This window comes from Dermacentor silvarum, chromosome 4 (genome assembly GCF_013339745.2).
Source record: "Dermacentor silvarum isolate Dsil-2018 chromosome 4, BIME_Dsil_1.4, whole genome shotgun sequence".
In the NCBI taxonomy this organism is placed as follows: Eukaryota; Metazoa; Arthropoda; class Arachnida; order Ixodida; family Ixodidae; genus Dermacentor; species Dermacentor silvarum.
The window spans coordinates 41,872,407-41,890,456 of record NC_051157.2 but is presented as its reverse complement, the minus strand read 5'-3'; the positions used below and the strand labels follow the sequence as shown (position 1 = coordinate 41,890,456).

Here is an 18,050-nt window from a genome sequence, read left to right as displayed (position 1 = left end):
AAAGCTGTGTTGATGCACTGTGTGTGAACGCTGCTATCATTAGGGCCACATACTGCAAGCTGTGTGCAGTATACGTGCAGTTGCACACTTGCCACATTCCCTGCTCTTGTTTGCTCTGTGAACGAACCACAGTGTAGGTAATCTTAGGTGCAGAAGGCAACATACATTTGGCCCCTCACTTGAGAGCATGCTGTGGCGTGCAAGTTGGGACATGATGCAAAACTCGCCGCGTTATTGTTTGATCTTGCTTGCTTGTGCTTGAAAACCTGGTATCACAGGTTTCTTTACAGGTAGCCGGACTTCTGCTCTGCCTACAAGTGCTAATACTGGATGTACATCCATAAATTCCATTGTTTGCACAGGACACTTTGTGTATCTTATGTTGTTCTCATCTATTTTTCCTTTTGTGTTGTCTAGACGTCATCCTCGCAGAACCTGACCAAGCGTCCTGTGCCACAAGCACAGCGAAATGCTCCACACATATTAAAGCCCAAATATGGTGAGCCGAATATCACTGTCACATTTACTTTTCCTGAATTTGGTCAGCTCATGATGAGCACTTTAGCTGGTATTCAACTATTGTGCCAGGCTTTAAGCACTTCAATCAATCATTTTTATGGAGTACTAATGATGAGAAACGCTTGATAGTATTGCCAATTTAGGTCATAGAGAAATAACTGCAATAAGGTACTTCTTTACATAGCAGTTCCATGTGCTGCATTTAAATATGTGTGCCTGCATTCACAAACGTTGTCCAATATAAATGTTGTCCATGGCTGATTGAATAGCTATGATAAGTGGCAGATGCCTGAAAGCCAGAAAATGAGGAAATGCTCTTATGCAAGTCAAATTTTGTGAATTCTGGGCCGTTTATCAGGAGTGAGGTGAAGGCAAAGTTCTGCTTACTTATCCACAGGATATGCTTGTGGTTTGTCTTCGAAAGCAAAGCAAGGAAGACCATGGTCATTTCCTCCAACAAGCCATTTATAGTACTCTGAAAGCCTCAGAACATTATAAACCAGCCTAATGCTGCTTTATTAAGTAGTCAGATGCCAAGACATAATTGGTTGTCCTCATCAACCTGAACTTGGTCTTTCAAATGTAGAGCTTTAACATTATTTAACGAGAACTTTAACATGATTTATACTCGTGGAAATACATAGGTTATAGTGCATGAAGAGGTGTTCTTTTTAATTAGTCTACAAAAACATAAGAACTCTGTTTTTAATGAACTGTACAGCTTGTTGTGCTCTGCATATAAGTGCAACCAAGTGATTGTCTCATGCTGGGTATCTGGCCACAAAGGTATAAAAAGGCAATGAAGCTGTTGACGAAAATGATACATCAGTAACCTTAAGCGACACAGACGCAAATATTGGGGCCCCATCCCTGCCACAGACCTAAAGTATTTTCTACACCGTAAGCTGAGGAAGCATTGGCAAGGAGAGTGGGATACCCAAGTATTAAATAAGCTACACGTGATAAAACCAAAACTAGGGAACTGGATAACTGGGAAAATGGCACAATATAAGTAAGTACTTGTTTTTCGATTAAGAATAGGACACACTTACAGTACTCACTCTTACCTCTTGACTGGGAGTGATCCTCAGACTTGTAGTAAGTGCGGCAATATTCTAACAGTTGTCCATGTTCTTATTTAATGCCTTGCAATAGAAGCAGAGAGGAAAAGGTATTTCCCTTCTGCATATCGCAAAAACGTACCTCTTCACCCGGCATATTTTCTTAGCAATGAACCGCTTTTTAACCTGAAAACAGTAGTCTTAGAATTCTTAAGTGAAACAGACTCCCTGAAAATTATTTGGCCAGGTAATTTTTAGCATGTGATTAATAGCCCTTGTATTCAAGAGCTCTCTTCAAGCACTAGGGTCGCATTTCTTATAATGTTATATTTGTTACATCATGCACTTTTAACGAAACCCAATTGCCATAGCCCACATCACTAACTGGTCAATGTCATTATTTTAGTACCTGTATGTTTTATGTCATTTACAGCGACAGTTTTTATAGGCCCCTTTTACAGCCATGTCACATCTGCCATGAGAAACTCATTGCCCAGGTCATTAACAGCCCATCGGTAACATTACCACTTGTCATGGCGCTATTTGGCCATACCTGGCCCTTGCACCATAAAACACCACACATCATCATTAGAGGTGTTCTTTCTCACAGAAACATTGCAGAAACATGGTCTGTGAAGTCGCTGCAGGGCGCAGAGGTTAGACCTGTGAAGGAAGCTTAAGTTAAAGAGTAGCTGAATAAACATGGTTTCCTTTAAGGTAAAATTCAGTTTTAACTTTATGTTCATATTATTATCACTGAAAAATCAGCACTAACGAAAGAGTCGGAGAGATTTATTGGGAGAACAAAAGATGGGCGTTGGTCGATGTAAAGCCGTTAGCATGTAGGCTGTTACTGCATTTTAAAGGGGCGCTAAAAAGAAACACTAAATCAGTGAAGACTCATAAAATATTCTTAAAGAACTATATTTGCATTGATTTCACGGTAATATGTTGATTAGAAGAGAAAATGAAGGTTCAAAGTTCCATTTTTCAGATTTCGCTCCATAACCACAGCACTGGTACGCCACTGAGACGTCACAGATTTCAAGGCACCTTTTCATATTAGAGCTGTTGTGGTGCAGTAAAGTCATTGAAACTTCTTAAGTTTGGTCTTTTGCTCTCCTAAAAAGCAGTGAAGTCCATCTTTGCCAATAAAGAATGGACTAGACTTGAGCAGACGCCATCGAAATCCATGACGTTGCGACAATCTGTTGTGTGATATTCAAGGCAGCAGTCGTCACCCGGTCTTCTTTTGGCACCTTAATTGGCTTTGCCAAGTGGCTTCTCGCAGCAAGAGTGGCTTTATGGGTACTGTAGAAGGGTAATTTACTGACACAGCTCAAATAACTTTTTTAGTGACCCTTTAATATGCTTTCCCCTTTTTGTGCTTTTTACATAACCAAGATAAGGACTGTGTGTAGTGGTTGCTTTGACAACCTTGTCTTCTTAATTTTTATTTGGCCATGCAGAAATGGTTACTTCCTTTGACTGGAAGCCCTACCTGACCAAGAGTGACTTTGTGGCAGCCCCCGTTTCCTGTTTTAAGCATGTGAGTACCCACTGTTCTGAAATCCGGAAGCCAAAAAAGCATTGTCCTGGTGCTTTAAACTGTGCTGATGCTTGAGCACTTGGTCTAGTGCCTCTTGTCCAGAATCGTTCCCTCCTGGCACATGGCCCTCAACGTATACGGCACTTTCATCACAAGCAAGCGCGGTCGTAGTAGTTATGTCTACAGAAGTTTGTGGTGAATGGTGCCATCTACAATTTCATCACATTCATTACATGTAATGTTGCATATGCTTAATTAATTGCAAATATAATTACACATTTCTCAACCTTACATGGGGCACAAGTGCGGGATCGTATCCCGGCCACGGTGGCCGCATTTCGATGGGGGCGAAATGCGAAAACACCCGTGTACTTAGATTTAGGTGCACGTTAAAGAACCCCAGGTGGTCAAAATTTCCGGAGTCCCCCATTACGGCGTGCCTCATAATCAGAACTGGTTTTGGCACGTAAAACCCCATAATTTAATTTTAATGGGGCACAAGTACTTTTCTTGAGTGGCAGCGAGGGTTGTTATCCAGTTGCTTTAGATGAGTGATCAGTTGCTAGTTGCATTATTTCGTGAAAATATTTTCAGTAGTGATGCATGTTCTATAACAGTAATAATTGCTGTTGGCATGCCTTTGTCATAGTAAAACAGCGGCTGAACCATGCTGAAGCTCCCTGTGTGAGATGTTCGCACTTGTCTGTCAAGCAGCCAGCACTTTTTCGAAAACTTTCATAGGGAATACATTGAAAGCCAGAACTCTGAGGTCAACAGCATTCTGGTGTGATAATTGCACTATAAATAGCATGTCAAAAAGGTGTGGATGAGCTCATTGTCTGCACATACAGGGTGTTCATTTTTAAGTTTTATGGAATTTTTAGAAATCGCCTGTGGCAGGTAGCATAATTCTTATCATTGAGCTTGGTTATTCGATGAGGTGGACAAATTGAAACACATATTCAACAAATTAACAAAAATTCACTAATTAACTTCCTAGTTAATTACTTTACAACACATATTGCAATTTACGAATTGTAGCTGGTAAGCTTGTCACTTGGAATGAATTTCCAGAATGACACCAGTTTGGAGATATGCACCATCTAACTCGCCGTAAATGTGCATTGTTGTACCACTTACTTTTTTACTAAAGTGATGTTTCATACATTGAAGCACAAAAGTAACTGGAACGGTCCATGTATTTTGTCTCACACTTTGGGAAATATCTCAAAACTGGTGTCATCCTGCAAATTCATTTCAAGTGGATGTGTCTTGCAAACTCACTGGCTACAATTCGTAACTTGCAATATGTGTCGTAAAGTAATTAACTAAGAAGGTCATTGGTCAGTTTTTGTTAATTAGTTGAATATGTGTTTCGATTTCTCGTGTCACTAACGTCCGCCTCTTCGAATAACCCAGCTCAACGATAAGAATTATGCTACCTGCCGCAGGCGATTTAAAAAAATTCCGTAACGCTTCATTTTGAACACCCAGTATATTTGTGAAATTCAAACATGGTTCAAGGAAAGTAATGTTAACATTGATATCCTGCTTTTCTATAATTGCTCATTCAATATTTGAGCAACGTAATTGCAGTTGCAACTGGTTCTATTTTGTTGTTTTCCTGTAATGTGTACAAGGCTGAATTTCGTGCAGGGTTCATTCCATCGGTGTGTAAAATCATGATCAATTACTTTATTAAGCTCACTAAAAAGAAGCAATAAATCAGTTTTGGCTGACGAAGTATTCATTCAAAAGTACATTTTTGTTAATTCCCCTGTAAGAGGTTGATTACTAATAGAAAATAAGGCAGGACAGGTATTTTTTAAATATTGCCGTCATGGATTTAAAACCTTTTTGTTTTGTATTTTGGCCGTTATAGAGCAGTGAAAGTCCTCAAAGCTTGTGAAGTTCAGTTTTTGGCTCTTTTGGAGAAATAATGTAGAGCATCCTTCCCAGTAAAGAAAAAAAAAATTAACTGTGCCCCAGCAGACACCATGATAATCCATGATGTCACAGTGAGCTGGTGTGGCAACTTCAAGGCGACATTGCCACCTGTAGTTTTTTTTTTTTTTTTTTGTCTTTTCTTGTCTCATCAAGCAGCCTGCTCTTACCATAAGAGTGGCATTTATGGTATTGCGGAAGGGTAATTTACTAATACAGGTCAGCTTATCTTTCTCCTTAGTGTCCTTTTGATGTACTTTTTGCAGACGTCAATTGTTTTAATTATACTCATGAGTGCACTGTGACATAGATAAAATGGCTTTTCCACTGCAGCGCGCAGGAATGCGGTTTCCAAATGGTTGCTCACTTTCACACGCTGAAGAGTGCAGGCATCTCCTTTGTTGTTGAAATTTTTCTATGGCCTTCATGTTTAGGTTGCCTTTGCTGATTGTTGGGATAACGTGACTGTCGGGATGAAGGTCGAGGTTGAAAACAGGGACTGTGAGAGCTTCAAGCACATCTTCACCAGCTTCTACTGGATTGCTACTGTGGTCAAGATAGCTGGTGAGTTCGCAGCACAAGTGTGGGACCCACCCTCTGCGGTGGCTCAGTGACTGCTATGCCATTCTACTGCCGAGCACGAGGTCACGGGTCCGAGTCCCGGCCATGGCAGCCACACTCTGATGGGTACGGAATGAAAAAAAAAAAAAAAAAAGAATGCTCGTTCATTGAACTTTAGGTGCATGTCTACAAACTGCAGGTGGTCAGAGCAAATCCGGAGACCTGTGCTACAGGCTTATCATAGCCACTGTGCTCTAGGACATTGTAACATTTACTGGCCAATTAATAATGGGCACTTAAAGGGTCTGACAAGTTGGGTATTTAATCAGCTAGCTCACTGCGCCAATTTATAGCGCTGAATCTGAAATCGCATGACTACCACGTGACACTTTCTGCTGACATGGCTCTCGACCATTACTCGAATGCCAAATTATGCCCTATTCATCTGGGATTAAGTTAGCCATAACTTATCTGTGGCCGTGACAACGTGGACAGGCTGTTGTCCCGGGTTCGATCCCAGGACCACGGCGTAATTTTTCTTCAGCGGCAATGCTTTTGTTCCAAGGACACCAGAAAGGGTCCTTCAGTATCACTCTGTTCCTGTCAGGTGAATGGCAATCTCTTCAATTGCATGGAACTTCCTTCACCTTGTGTATCTCTGCAAAAGTTAACTGTTTACAGCAGAATAGATTTGTTGATGGTGTACTTTCCCTATTGCTCACGACACTAGGCTACATGGCCAAGCTTCGATACGAAGGGTTTGGAATGGATGACAGCAAGGACTTCTGGGTCAACCTCTGCGTCGATGCAGTGTATCCAGTGGGCTGGTGCGCATCACAGGGAAAGCCTCTTATACCACCAAAGAGTGAGTATTATGCTCAGAGTGCAGCGCATGCTATTGGCATGCTGTCCATTTCATCTGAGAGACTAGGAAGCATCTGGAACTTTGTGTGACCGTGTTTGTAGCACATTAACTTTTTCCCTACCACGGGGAAAAAAGGTGTTTTTGTAGGTTACGCCAGATTTCTTTTTCTGTGGAAACTACGGCACGCAATATTTTATGTAATACATAAACAAAAAGCATAATCAATGCACTTTTCATGCATAAAAGTTTTGTCAACGAGATGTATGTCATAAAAAAGATATAGATTGCCAAAATCAGGATTGTGGGATAAAATTGAACAAAGTTCGTAATGACACGCTTGTATCTGCTAAGAAAAAAATATACAAAAAATTGAGATAGTCTACGCTCGTTACAACGGACCCACATACAACAGACTTTCAGATATAACGGACCATATTTCAACCTTAGTTTGGGGAGGGAGGGGTTTCTACTCCGGCGGCTGCTGCTTACAGCGTGGCCGCGCAGGTGCCGTATCTTGAAAGCAATCTTTTCTTGAAAGCACAAAGTGCGCTTAGTGCCGGTAGCTTCGTATTACCTGTGCTTTCGACATTTAGTTCGCTCGCTTGCTGCTGCTGCACTTCCTGACTGCAGCATTTTGACAGTGACTTTCCGGGGTCATTGAGCGAGATGTGTTCATGTTCATAAGCAGCATCCTCTTACTCGCTGCTGCTCGAACCATCGATAAAATCAGCCATAGATGCAGTGGAATCGCAAGATCTGCGTTCTTTCGAAGTGCGCGTGCCGCTTTCGGAGGCGGCCATTTTTGCTACCTACTTTGACGATGGGCGTTGTACGGATAGAGTTAACAGATTCCAGTACACAAGTAGCAAGAGTTGTACTACTCTCCTACCTACTTTTGTCTTGAGAGGATATTGTTTCCGAATTGCATGACCCAAATGGGATATTTTCATGTTTATCCACAGTGGATGTTTAAATGGGCCCTGAAACACATTTCTTTGAAGCCTCAAAATCGGCTTGGAACGAGTATGTATCTCCCAGGAATATAATATCTAAATAATTTGTCTTCTTCTTTTTTCTATAATACCAAAATAATAAATACTTTGTGCACAATACAGTAAAACCTCGGTGATACGTACGATCACATCTGGTACGAATTTTGGTACCAGATCACGTCTGGTACTCCCTGGCCGAAATACATTGCTCACAATAAGAAAAAAATCTGCTGTTCCGATTGCGTTGCTGCGCCGCTGCGAATCATATGAACACGTGAGCAACAGTTAGGGGGCTTGCCACCCTACAACAGCGGTGACGGCCGAGCTATCGGAGTGACCGGCACAGACAAGCCGGCACAGCGGGATCTGGGCCTGATCCATAGTCGCCAAGCAACCGGCTACGTCACGCGGCTGCTTAATCTCTCATTGGTCCCCACGTCGAGTAGACCGACTCATCACAGCCTAGCTGGTGCTTTGACTAATGAGAGTGTAGACCAGGACCCAAGCAGCAGCCCCGACGGCCAAAATGCTCCCTGCGCTCGACGTGCTGAGGCATTCAGTGGTGTGCGAAAACATTCGTGAGATCACGTGCATGCACTTTTATGCCTTTCAAAAGGCGATAGTTGACGATTTGCGCAAGAAGAAAACACACGGTTAGTTGAACCCCGTTGATACGTTCTTCAAGGGACCGCGAAAGAAAAGAAAGAAATGTCGCAGTTTTGCCAGAAAGTCGAAGCAACGATTGCGATAGCAAATTAATAGACAGCTGTACGAAGTAAGGATAGTAGTTTTACCTGCTGTATAAACTTGTTAACATTCGCTTACTAACTAAATTAATAAGCACGGTGTCAAGCGTGCACAGGTACACATGAACACATCTTGCTCGATGACCGCGGAAACTCGCTGTTAAAACGCTGGAGTAAGGAAGTGCGGCAGCAGCAGCGAGCGAATTGACCTTCGCACTGTCTCTCGCTTCAACGCGAACGTCAGAAGCACAGTATAAACAAAGCTACCGGCACTATGCACACTTTGTCAACACTGCAGATCGTTTTGACGATGAGGACCGCGTAGGCACACTTTGCGCATGTCGCAGATCACTTTCAAGATACGCCGACCGCGCCCTATCTACGATGTGCTGGCACGGTCACTTGTTGCTACGCATCGGTCACTTGTTGTAACGTACAAGCTGGCTGCACCGCTAAATTTACATCACCAACACATTCAAACGCAACGTAAGATGTAGGAACATTGCAGATTGGCGACATATCAAGGGGAACTTATTGTACATGGAAGTCAATGGGATTTAGGTCGGTACCATGAAAACGCGGCATAGCAGCCGGGAAAATGCAGCAGCAAGGAACATATCAACAGGGTTCCACTATTAGTAATTTTTTGTGCTAGAAATAATTTTTTCTGGATTTTGTGCATGTTTTGATGATACGAATTTTTGATGATACAAATATTTCACGTGACCCCGCGACATTTGTATCCCCGAGATTCTACTGTATTGACCTTTCCCATTCACCCTCAATGCCCCTTCGTTCCAAAGGCGCAGAGAAGCGCCAGTAGTGATACAGTGGCGATGCCCCACCTACACCGTTATGGTGACAGGGCTTTTCACGAGCACCCGCCGCAGCCGCAGTATTTACGTTATGCTGCAAATGCAGCTACACGCAACTGTAAGTGCATGGCAGTGCAGGAGTGCACTCTCACTTGCTCTAGCCTGGTCGTTCTACGTGGTGCGGACCGGCTTTGTCTTGCACGGATAGTAGGTAAATCTAGATTGCATACTTTGTACTACTCAATACGAAGCACACCTATCCAGGAGTGACCGAGAGTGAGCGCACGTTTACAGAAGGAACGCCGTTCCCTCTGCCGTTCCTTCGTAAAAGTAACGAGTTACCATTACAGTTCCGCCTCCCCTTAATGGAACGGTGACGTACCTTCGTTCCTCCCAAAAGGAACTGGTTCCAGAAACTCCGTTCCGTACAACACTGCTTCTATCACCATGTAGTTGTACTTTATAGAACCTGGCGCACGTCTCTTGTAGATGCTAACTGCCATTGATCACAAGGTGCGGCAGGCATAGCGTACGTGTGGTCTGGGATTAAGTTTCCCATAGTTCGAGGCTAGTTGAGTGTTCTCTGCTAACCAAAATTAGCAAGACCCGACGACTACAACATTGTTAAGCAGTGTTGCCATGGTTTCATTCCTACGTGGGGGGATGCGGCCAAGCGGGAGCAGACGATATCGGCTCACACTTCTTGATTGATGTCAGCTATTGGCCAATAGTAGCCGTGTATGGGAATCTGCAATATGACGAAATGGGTTCTGTTGCTTCTGATGTTACTTCTGTTGAAAAAGTGTTCTTTGAAATGAGATTGTTTCAACAGCTGCATCAATAAATAGAAACAGTAACACTATGCAGAAGCGCACTGATCCGAGCAACCTTCTGGATTGATGTCAGCTATTGGCCAATAGCAGTTGCCAGGGTGCGTACAGGTCCTTGAAATCCTTGAAAACCCTTGAAATTTCAAAGTGCATTTTCAAGGCCCTTGAAAGTCCTGGAATTTTTTTCCTTCCTTGAAAATCCTTGAATTTCGTGAGCGATGCACTTTGATATCGACATTGCGATCTCATTTATGTGGTAGATCGACGTTGATCCGACAAACTCCCCATTTCATAAACAATACGCTGGTGCGAGTACACACGGTTTCGTTTTGCAGAACTGCGCGGAAAAAACAAACCAGTCAAACCGCGAACGGAGCGAGGGACCCATGCCGCGCTTCAGTGCTGGCTCGGCTGGCAGTGTTTACGCTGCTTTCCGCACCCTGTCGTTCGTTTCACTCCTCGCCCGTTGGTCTGCCTTGTCCCACTTTCCTTCTTGCGCGCTAGGTGAAGCTAGTGCAGCTAGAGAGCTATAGTGGAGCAACTTTACCACTGATACTCAGTGCCTTTTTGCCTTTGGGTGGAGGTTTGTTATAATATTATTTGTAATATAGTATACATGCAATAACATTATGCTGAATGTTTTGGAAATGTTTGATAAACCAACCCAGCTAATACTGCAGAAGGCTGAGCAGCTGTTGTGAGTGTTCGTTGTGCTAACTTTTAATATTACGGACTTGAGAAATGATCGAGACATGTTTCATTGAATGGTTTGGAAATGTTCGGTAAACTTTTAATACTAGAGAGGTCAGAGTAGCTGTTGGGAGCATTCATTGTGCTTTGTGAACTTTTTTTCGGTATTGTTGCAAAGTTATCAAGGCTAGACATTATTAACATCATTGGGATATACATTTATTTCTTTTTATTTTAGTGCAATAACCATATGCTGAATGTTTTGAATATATTTGGTGAACTTTACCCAACCTATACTGGAGAAATCTTAGCCGCTGTTGTAAGCGTTCATTTTGTGTTGTGATCTTAAGAAGTTATCAAGGCTAGATATTTTTATTATAATTGTGATATATATTTAGTGTAAGTGCAATAAAACTATTAATTTTTGGAAATGTTAGAGTAAAGAAATCCTACTTTGGATGTCGCTTTGAGTCCTTGAAAAACCTGTGACAGGTACTGGAAAGTCCTGGAATATCCTTGAATTTTTGCCTTGGAAACCTGTACGAACCCTGAGTTGCGTATGGGAATATGCTATATGACGAAATATAGCATTGAAAAGAGTGAGGAATAAGCTTCTGGTTTAAAAGAGAGCGTCTAAAAAAAAAAAAAATATTACTTCGTGCTCTGCTTGTGAGCATTGCATGCTGCAATGCTGACAACATGGCGTTGCATCACGTGCACCATCTTTCTATGCGTTTTGTACTGGAGGTTGCGTAATCTCGAGTTTCGAAGGCGTGTTGAAGCGAGAAGCAGATGAAGTATATGCTCTCTCCTGCCGGCACTCTTCACAATAGCACCATCCCAAGGGCAAAATTTGACTGAGATGTTCATAGCAGTGTGTAGTATCCATGAAATGTGTTTTTTCACAAAGTTCGAGGTGTGGTTCAGGTCCCCTTTAGGCCATGATGTATGAATTGGGAATGAATAACCGAGATTTATATGAAGCATGCGTGTATTGTAAAGCACGTGCCAAGCTCTCAAGTCACATTTATGTTTAAAATGTTGAATGATTTAGTGGGGCGATGAAATGGTTCATGAACACTGGAGCTCATTGTATTTTTAAAATGTTTCTTGCTAAATGCTGCTGTCCAGCTTTTAATATGAAATTCTGAACTCTATGAAGTGTTTCGGCTCAACATTGAATGTTTGCTAGATTTTAATTGAAAGGTGCAATAAATCATTTTCCCATTCTGAGTCACCTAGGTCTGGATATTAGACATATGGAGGCCTATTGTTGCAGCAGCTGACAGTCACCTGGTGTTAGTGGGCACAGTTTGCAATTACAGCATCCAGTAATGACACAATAAAGAGCCGAGAAAGACACAGGGCAGCACAAAGTAGCATCGATGTACACTTTTGTTTGTCATTGCTTTGTACAAGCCACAGATTAGTTTGCTCAGTCAGTCAGTCTTTTTGGTGGTGAAAAAGGGAGACTTCAGTTTGTTAATTGAAATTGTCTCAGCTTTTCAAGCTACTGTAAGGTGTTAATGACACTTGCACTGTAATTATAGGCACTGTCTGGTTTTGGAGGTCTCGGCAAAGCAGCACCTCTGTGCATTTTCTCCCTCTTTGCAGCGATTGAGCACAAGCATGGCGACTGGAAGCAGTTCCTGGTCAAGCGGCTGACAGGCGCTCGTACTCTCCCAACAAACTTTCATGCCAAGGTACGGAAATCAGTCCATGGTTTACTTCGAAGTATATCGGCAGCAAATAGCTGTTAAGGATTCATCTGAAACGGACCCTTGGTCATGGGTCCAGCAAGTGCATTTGTGGAGTGAGTAGTAAGTCATTATTTCTTGTGTACTTGTATTTAGGTGCACATTGAGAAAATGCAGATGGCTGAAGTTAATCCAGAACCTTCACTATAGTGTGTCTCAGCCTGTGGGTTTCTTTGGTATGTTAATCCCTTGCAGCCATACATTGGGCCCCTCCCAAGACGTGAAAATATTGACCCTTTTCGCGGAGCAGTTTGTTTTAGAGAAACGAGATGGCGCTCACGGCGGCGCACCATACCTCTCCTCAGCGACCGCTCACGAATACGAAACCATTACCGCTTCTACCTTGCTTCTGTGCGATCAGCTGTCGGAAGTGCAACTGAGTTTTCGCTAACACACTGTGTTCCAGTCATGCTAGATTGAATCATGTGGATTGAAGACGTATGCAATTGTTGGCTGCAAAAATAGTGACTGGAATGTTAAGGAATAGAATGAATCTGCGTGGCCAAGTTCGCGGACCGCTGCTGCAAATGTCCGAACGTGTTAGCGGCACTTCGTGATGTACGTACGGCTTTCCTCGAGGATACAGAAATTTGCTCATCCGGCAGCTTTGTATCGCTAACCTTCAAAGAAAGGGCTTCATCCCCAGAACGTCGGCAAGAGTGAGTACCACTCGTTAAACAATGACAAAGGGAGTAGCGCCGCTTCCTGTCATAGTAAGTTTTGCACACGTTTTTTTTTAAATTTTTTTATATACACATCTGTCCCAAATGGCAGGAAAACTTACGCCCACTCTATCGCCGACGTATCAAGAATAAGTGAATGAGCGCACACTTGAATATGTGCACACTGTATACGCACAATAAATGACTGACTACACCGATGGCCCACGAATGGTCGAAGCTGAATGTTTCGTGACGGTCCACAAGAGTCAGTGAGTTACTAGCTGTAATATATATTTGCTACAAGGTATTACAATGTACAAAACAGCTACGTTTCAAGCCTTGTGCGCAGCAAGAACAAATCTATCGGAACTGAGCACACCCGCGAGCGATTAGTCAGAAAATAATCAGATAGTGGCCGCACCGAGGAACTTCACTGAGTAAGAAACTGACAAGCCGCTGCTTCAAAATATTTGCCAAATAAAGTACAAAGAGCAAAACGCACTAATCCTGATTTAATTCATGAGCGGAATGTTTGGATAGCTTGGAATACATATTTAGCCTCGCTTTTAGAACAAGCACCATATACGCTGCTTGCGCCGTTTGGACATAGCTTAATCAGCTCCGAAAGCGCTTTTGCATGTTCTCTGAAGCTGTGATCAAAGCTTCGTGTCGTCCACCTAGTCACCGTCTACGATATCTCCGAAAACAGAGGTTTTCTAAGCCGCGCCAGCGTCATACACTTCCATTGTAAACAAGGAGGCAACGGAGGCAGTTGAGGCAAGCAATGGACGCGTCACCACGTGATCAAACATGGCAGCGCCCACGGGATCGCCGCGAAAAGGGTCAATAGGTTCTGGTCATGTCAAAAAGCGCCTGATGCACGCGCTTGAATTCGCTGGTTTTTTTTCTTTGTGTTGCTGATAATTGAACTTTGCGAGTGTCTGCAAAAGACAGTAACACTTTTTTAGTGGCACACTCGAAGGAATTCGTTCGCACCTTTTGCAGTATGCACCGAAAGGATGTGCACCGAAAGGATGGCAGTATTTTCTCTCTGCATGAACTTTATGGAAGGAGTTGTGCAAGTTTAGGGAATATGAATATGATTTTAGGGCAGAGGAGGGATAGATATCTTCTGCCTTGAAATGATCAGCTAATGTCGTTGGTGAGAGCACAGAAAACGGAAGTGCTGATGACGGCCCTAGAGGAAACGATTCCTGAAGTGATCAATCACAACCTGATGCTGGCTGGCTACTGCACACTATACAAGAGTCTTGGGAATAGGTGGTGTCACAGTGATGGCTCTCTCTGGGTAACAAAACAGATCTCGAAGGGAATGCTTTTCCTGACTGTGTGAGCCGGAAACACGTCATGGTCGCCATGTTTTGGACATCATGTATAACAAAACTTTTCTGAAATAAATCACCTACTACTCGTACTACCCGAGTGCTCTTCCAGTGCAGCGTCCAAATTGCACGAAATAGCTCCTGACCAAAACGACTGCAAAGTAGGTGAATGCTCATGACTGCAAAGTGTTAAACCTTACAATTTGGTTTTATGTCCTCGTTAGCCGAATGGAACGGGTGAGGCCAGAAGCTGTTTGTGGCTCATGCAGGTTCGCGAGTGCATTCGTGGCCAGTTCCCCATCGGGCTGCGGCTGGAAGTGGTGGACAAGAAGCGCATCTCCTCAGTCAGGGTGGCTCGCGTGACCCACTGTGTGGGAGGCCGCATCCACATAGCGTATGAGGGTCTTGAGGATGACGGCTTCTGGTGCCACGAGCGCTCGCCACTCATCCACCCCATTGGCTGGGCGCAGGTCATTGGCCATGATCTGAGAGCATCGCCTGGTAAGTGCAACACATTGCAAAGTTAAAAAGAAAGGCCCGTTTCTCTGTGAACATCATCACATTCCGGACACCATTCATAGACACACATTGGTCTCTCATCATAGCTTCAAGCATCATTATTGAATGCAATAGACGTTTCGTGTATTAAGGTAAAGCGTATCAAAGCACATATGTCATTTGGAATTCATATAAGACAGTTGCCGTCACTTTTTATCTTATGCCTGATGGCGCAAGTTTTTCTAGTGCAATTGTAATTCTTTTGTCTGTCTTGCACCTAGTCGCATAGCTTTGTTCTTGTGAGCCTACAAAATTTCATGTAATTGTTTACAAAAGTTTCTTATCTACCCAAATAAAAGTCCGTTTACAACATACTGTGCATGGTGTTGGGAAAACTTGCTTGTTTGGCTGCTGCTGACTCTTGGCCTTGTGTCTTCTTTTACTGTTGAGCAGTCGTGACAAGTTGCATCAAATGGCTACTCATTACTGCTGTAGTGTTCCAAGTGTTCCAAAAGGCCGATTTTCCTGCTACAAAACTGCTCCAATAGACTGGTGTGGCAGCTTCTGAACTGCTTCAGAACTGCATTTTTCCTGCTCCAAAAATTGCTTCTAATTCCAAACTGGCTTTATTGCCTATTTAGAACTTAGTTATTTAACCTAAATTGGCCTTATTAAATACATTTTTATTGCTGCCTGCAATCCATGTGTCTCGCATATTTACACTTGATGTGCATATTTCCAGAGTATGCAAAGGCGTCACTTGAAAAGGCACTCTTGAGAAAATGTGAACCTGACGAAGCATCGTGGGACATGTTCCCACCTGTGAGTACCTTATTCCACTGCACTGCATCTAGGCATATGATTGCTGGTCGTGCAGCAGGCCTCCAGAGAGAGAGAGAGAGAACAACTTTATTTAAAAATAGACCCCCGTCCGGGTCCGATTTTTACCAGGTTTTCTTCTATGTGTGCCAGATCTACTGCATGTTGTGCTGAGGAGCTGCATTGGTACTGCCCAGGATAACATAAGTCTTGTGAGTAAAGTAATTTCATCTTCTCTGCAGGTGCACACACCGCAATGTGAGCTGAAATTCAAAGAAGGCATGAAGCTGGAGGCCATTGACCCCCTCAATCTGTCCACCATCTGCGTTGCCACGGTGACTAAAGTCCTGCGCAACAACTATCTCATGATTGGCATCGATGGCATGATGGCTGCCAACGGCTCTGACTGGTTCTGCTACCACGCCTCATCACCCTGCATTTTTCCTGTGGGTTTCTGCGAGCTCAATGGAATTGAGCTGACACCACCAAGAGGTGAGTGCTAGGTCATTAATTATAGCCCTTGTGATGCTGTAGACCCGCCACAGTAGCTTAGTGGCTATGATTTTGCGCTGCTGAGCTCGAGGGCGCGGATTTGAGATTGGTCATGGTGGCTGTATTTTGATGGGGGTGCAATACAAAAATGCTTGTGTTAGGATGCTAGGTGCACATTAAATGCTAGGTGTACATTAAAGAACCTCGGGTACTTAAGATGAATCCGGAGTCTATCTCTACGGTGTGCCTCATAATCATATTGTGGTTTTGGCACTTAGGACCCCAGAACTCTAATTTTTCTTTTTGCAATGTTGTAGAGGTGCTTATAAGAACAGATCTAGGTATGCTGGTTAGTTAATACCATCTGGAGTTGTCTATGCAAGTTGGAAGTGTCATTCGTATAATGATTGCTCAACATTCTGATCATTAATTAAGCAATAATCACTGCTGCCAAATTGGCTAACTTAAGCGAGTTTAAAAAAATTTTCTTGCTATTCTCCTTTTAAGGAGCAGGAAACGGGAATGCAGAAAGCTTTTGTCTGTTTCTCTGCCGTAATTTACCTCATTCAGTATAATGGTTCACGAAAGCAGTTGCTTATTTTGCACATGCTTACCTGAACATACATGCACTCATACACGCACTGAGAAATGCTGTTAATGAATCTGTACCTTACATCAGCTCAAATTTACTTATTCTTGGAAAGTGAGAGAAGTTGTCTTTAGCAATAGAGAAAAGTGCCTGTAACATTTAATATCTGCAAGAAGCGTGAGCATGAGTGCTCTTGCTGCCTCCAAAACATCTGATTGTTCATAACTATTTAAAACCTACCCATCTGCTTTCCGCAACTCTCAGGTCACAAAGGAGAGTTCCGCTGGTTTGACTATCTTCGGCAAACTAAGTCTGTCGCAGCACCTGTGTCCCTTTTTAAAAAGGTAAGAGATGTTCAATGAACCAGTGGACTGTTGAGTGTGCATAAGTTATCTGGAGAGGGGTGCACTGATTGTTCAATTTATTTGGTAAAATTTGCATTAGAAATTTGTGGGGTCATACAAATGCTGTGAACTATCCAGGATTTTGAATAAGTCGAGATCAAACTATCAAGGCATTGTTGTACTCTCTAGGCACTCTCTGCTGCACAATCAGGGGTACAAAAGGCACAGGGTGCATCTCGTGTTGTCGGCTCATTTTCTGGGTGTTCAGTTTTGTCACTGTCCAACTTGATTTGTTTTTGCACCTATCACAGTTGCACACAACTTTCACTAGATGTGTGCGATGCAGGTAGCACATTTTGTAATTGTTGAATAGGCCAGCTGATTGGAAACATACGGCGATACCTTATATAAGGGGGTGACTGCCAGCATGGTAACTTGATCCGCCAAACTCCTGCTCACGCTGTCAGCATTGCTTCTATCAGCATGTAGTTGTACTTTATTTTATGAGAAGAAATTCGCCCTATGTAGCTTTCCAATGAGAGCTCCCTGGGGGCCACCAAATCCCCTCTGAACTGTTATGAACCCATGTGGCCTCTGCTTAAAAGCATTGGAGAAGTGGCTGCACAAGCACTGTGTACTCGTGCACAACAGTGCATAAAGGAGGTGCTCTCTTCCCCCTGATGGAAAGGTCTATAAGCTGTTCTCATCCGCATTTCACGGTTTGCCTGCCCACCTGTGCCTGTTACTTACCCAACTCCTGACAGTTTAGTACAGTGAAAGTAAACATATACTACAGAACAGCATACCTTTGCAAAGTAAATTGTTGGGCAAATTGATACATGTTTATGAATACGAAAAGGCAAGTACATAGTAAAACGAAAAAGTCACAGTTTAGCCTGAAAGGCGTAGCATTGATTGCGAAAGCAAAGTATTAGACAGCTTTACAAAGTGAGGTTTGTAGTTTTATCGGCTGT

General features: G+C 43.1%; 1 protein-coding gene across 8 annotated transcripts in view; it reads left to right on the top strand.

The window, feature by feature from the left end:
- The window catches only part of LOC119449853 (MBT domain-containing protein 1-like), a 49,428-nt gene that overhangs the window by 2,404 nt on the left and 28,974 nt on the right, over nt 1–18,050 (top strand). For all 8 annotated transcript variants that reach the window (XM_049665486.1, XM_049665483.1, XM_049665488.1 and 5 more), the window contains exons 4-12: nt 418–499; nt 3,050–3,129; nt 5,508–5,637; nt 6,365–6,499; nt 12,187–12,275; nt 14,604–14,835; nt 15,575–15,654; nt 15,894–16,143; nt 16,997–17,076. In XM_049665486.1, the coding sequence (XP_049521443.1) occupies nt 418–499; nt 3,050–3,129; nt 5,508–5,637; nt 6,365–6,499; nt 12,187–12,275; nt 14,604–14,835; nt 15,575–15,654; nt 15,894–16,143; nt 16,997–17,076 (1,158 nt within the window). The remainder of the gene's footprint in view (nt 1–417; nt 500–3,049; nt 3,130–5,507; nt 5,638–6,364; nt 6,500–12,186; nt 12,276–14,603; nt 14,836–15,574; nt 15,655–15,893; nt 16,144–16,996; nt 17,077–18,050) is intronic.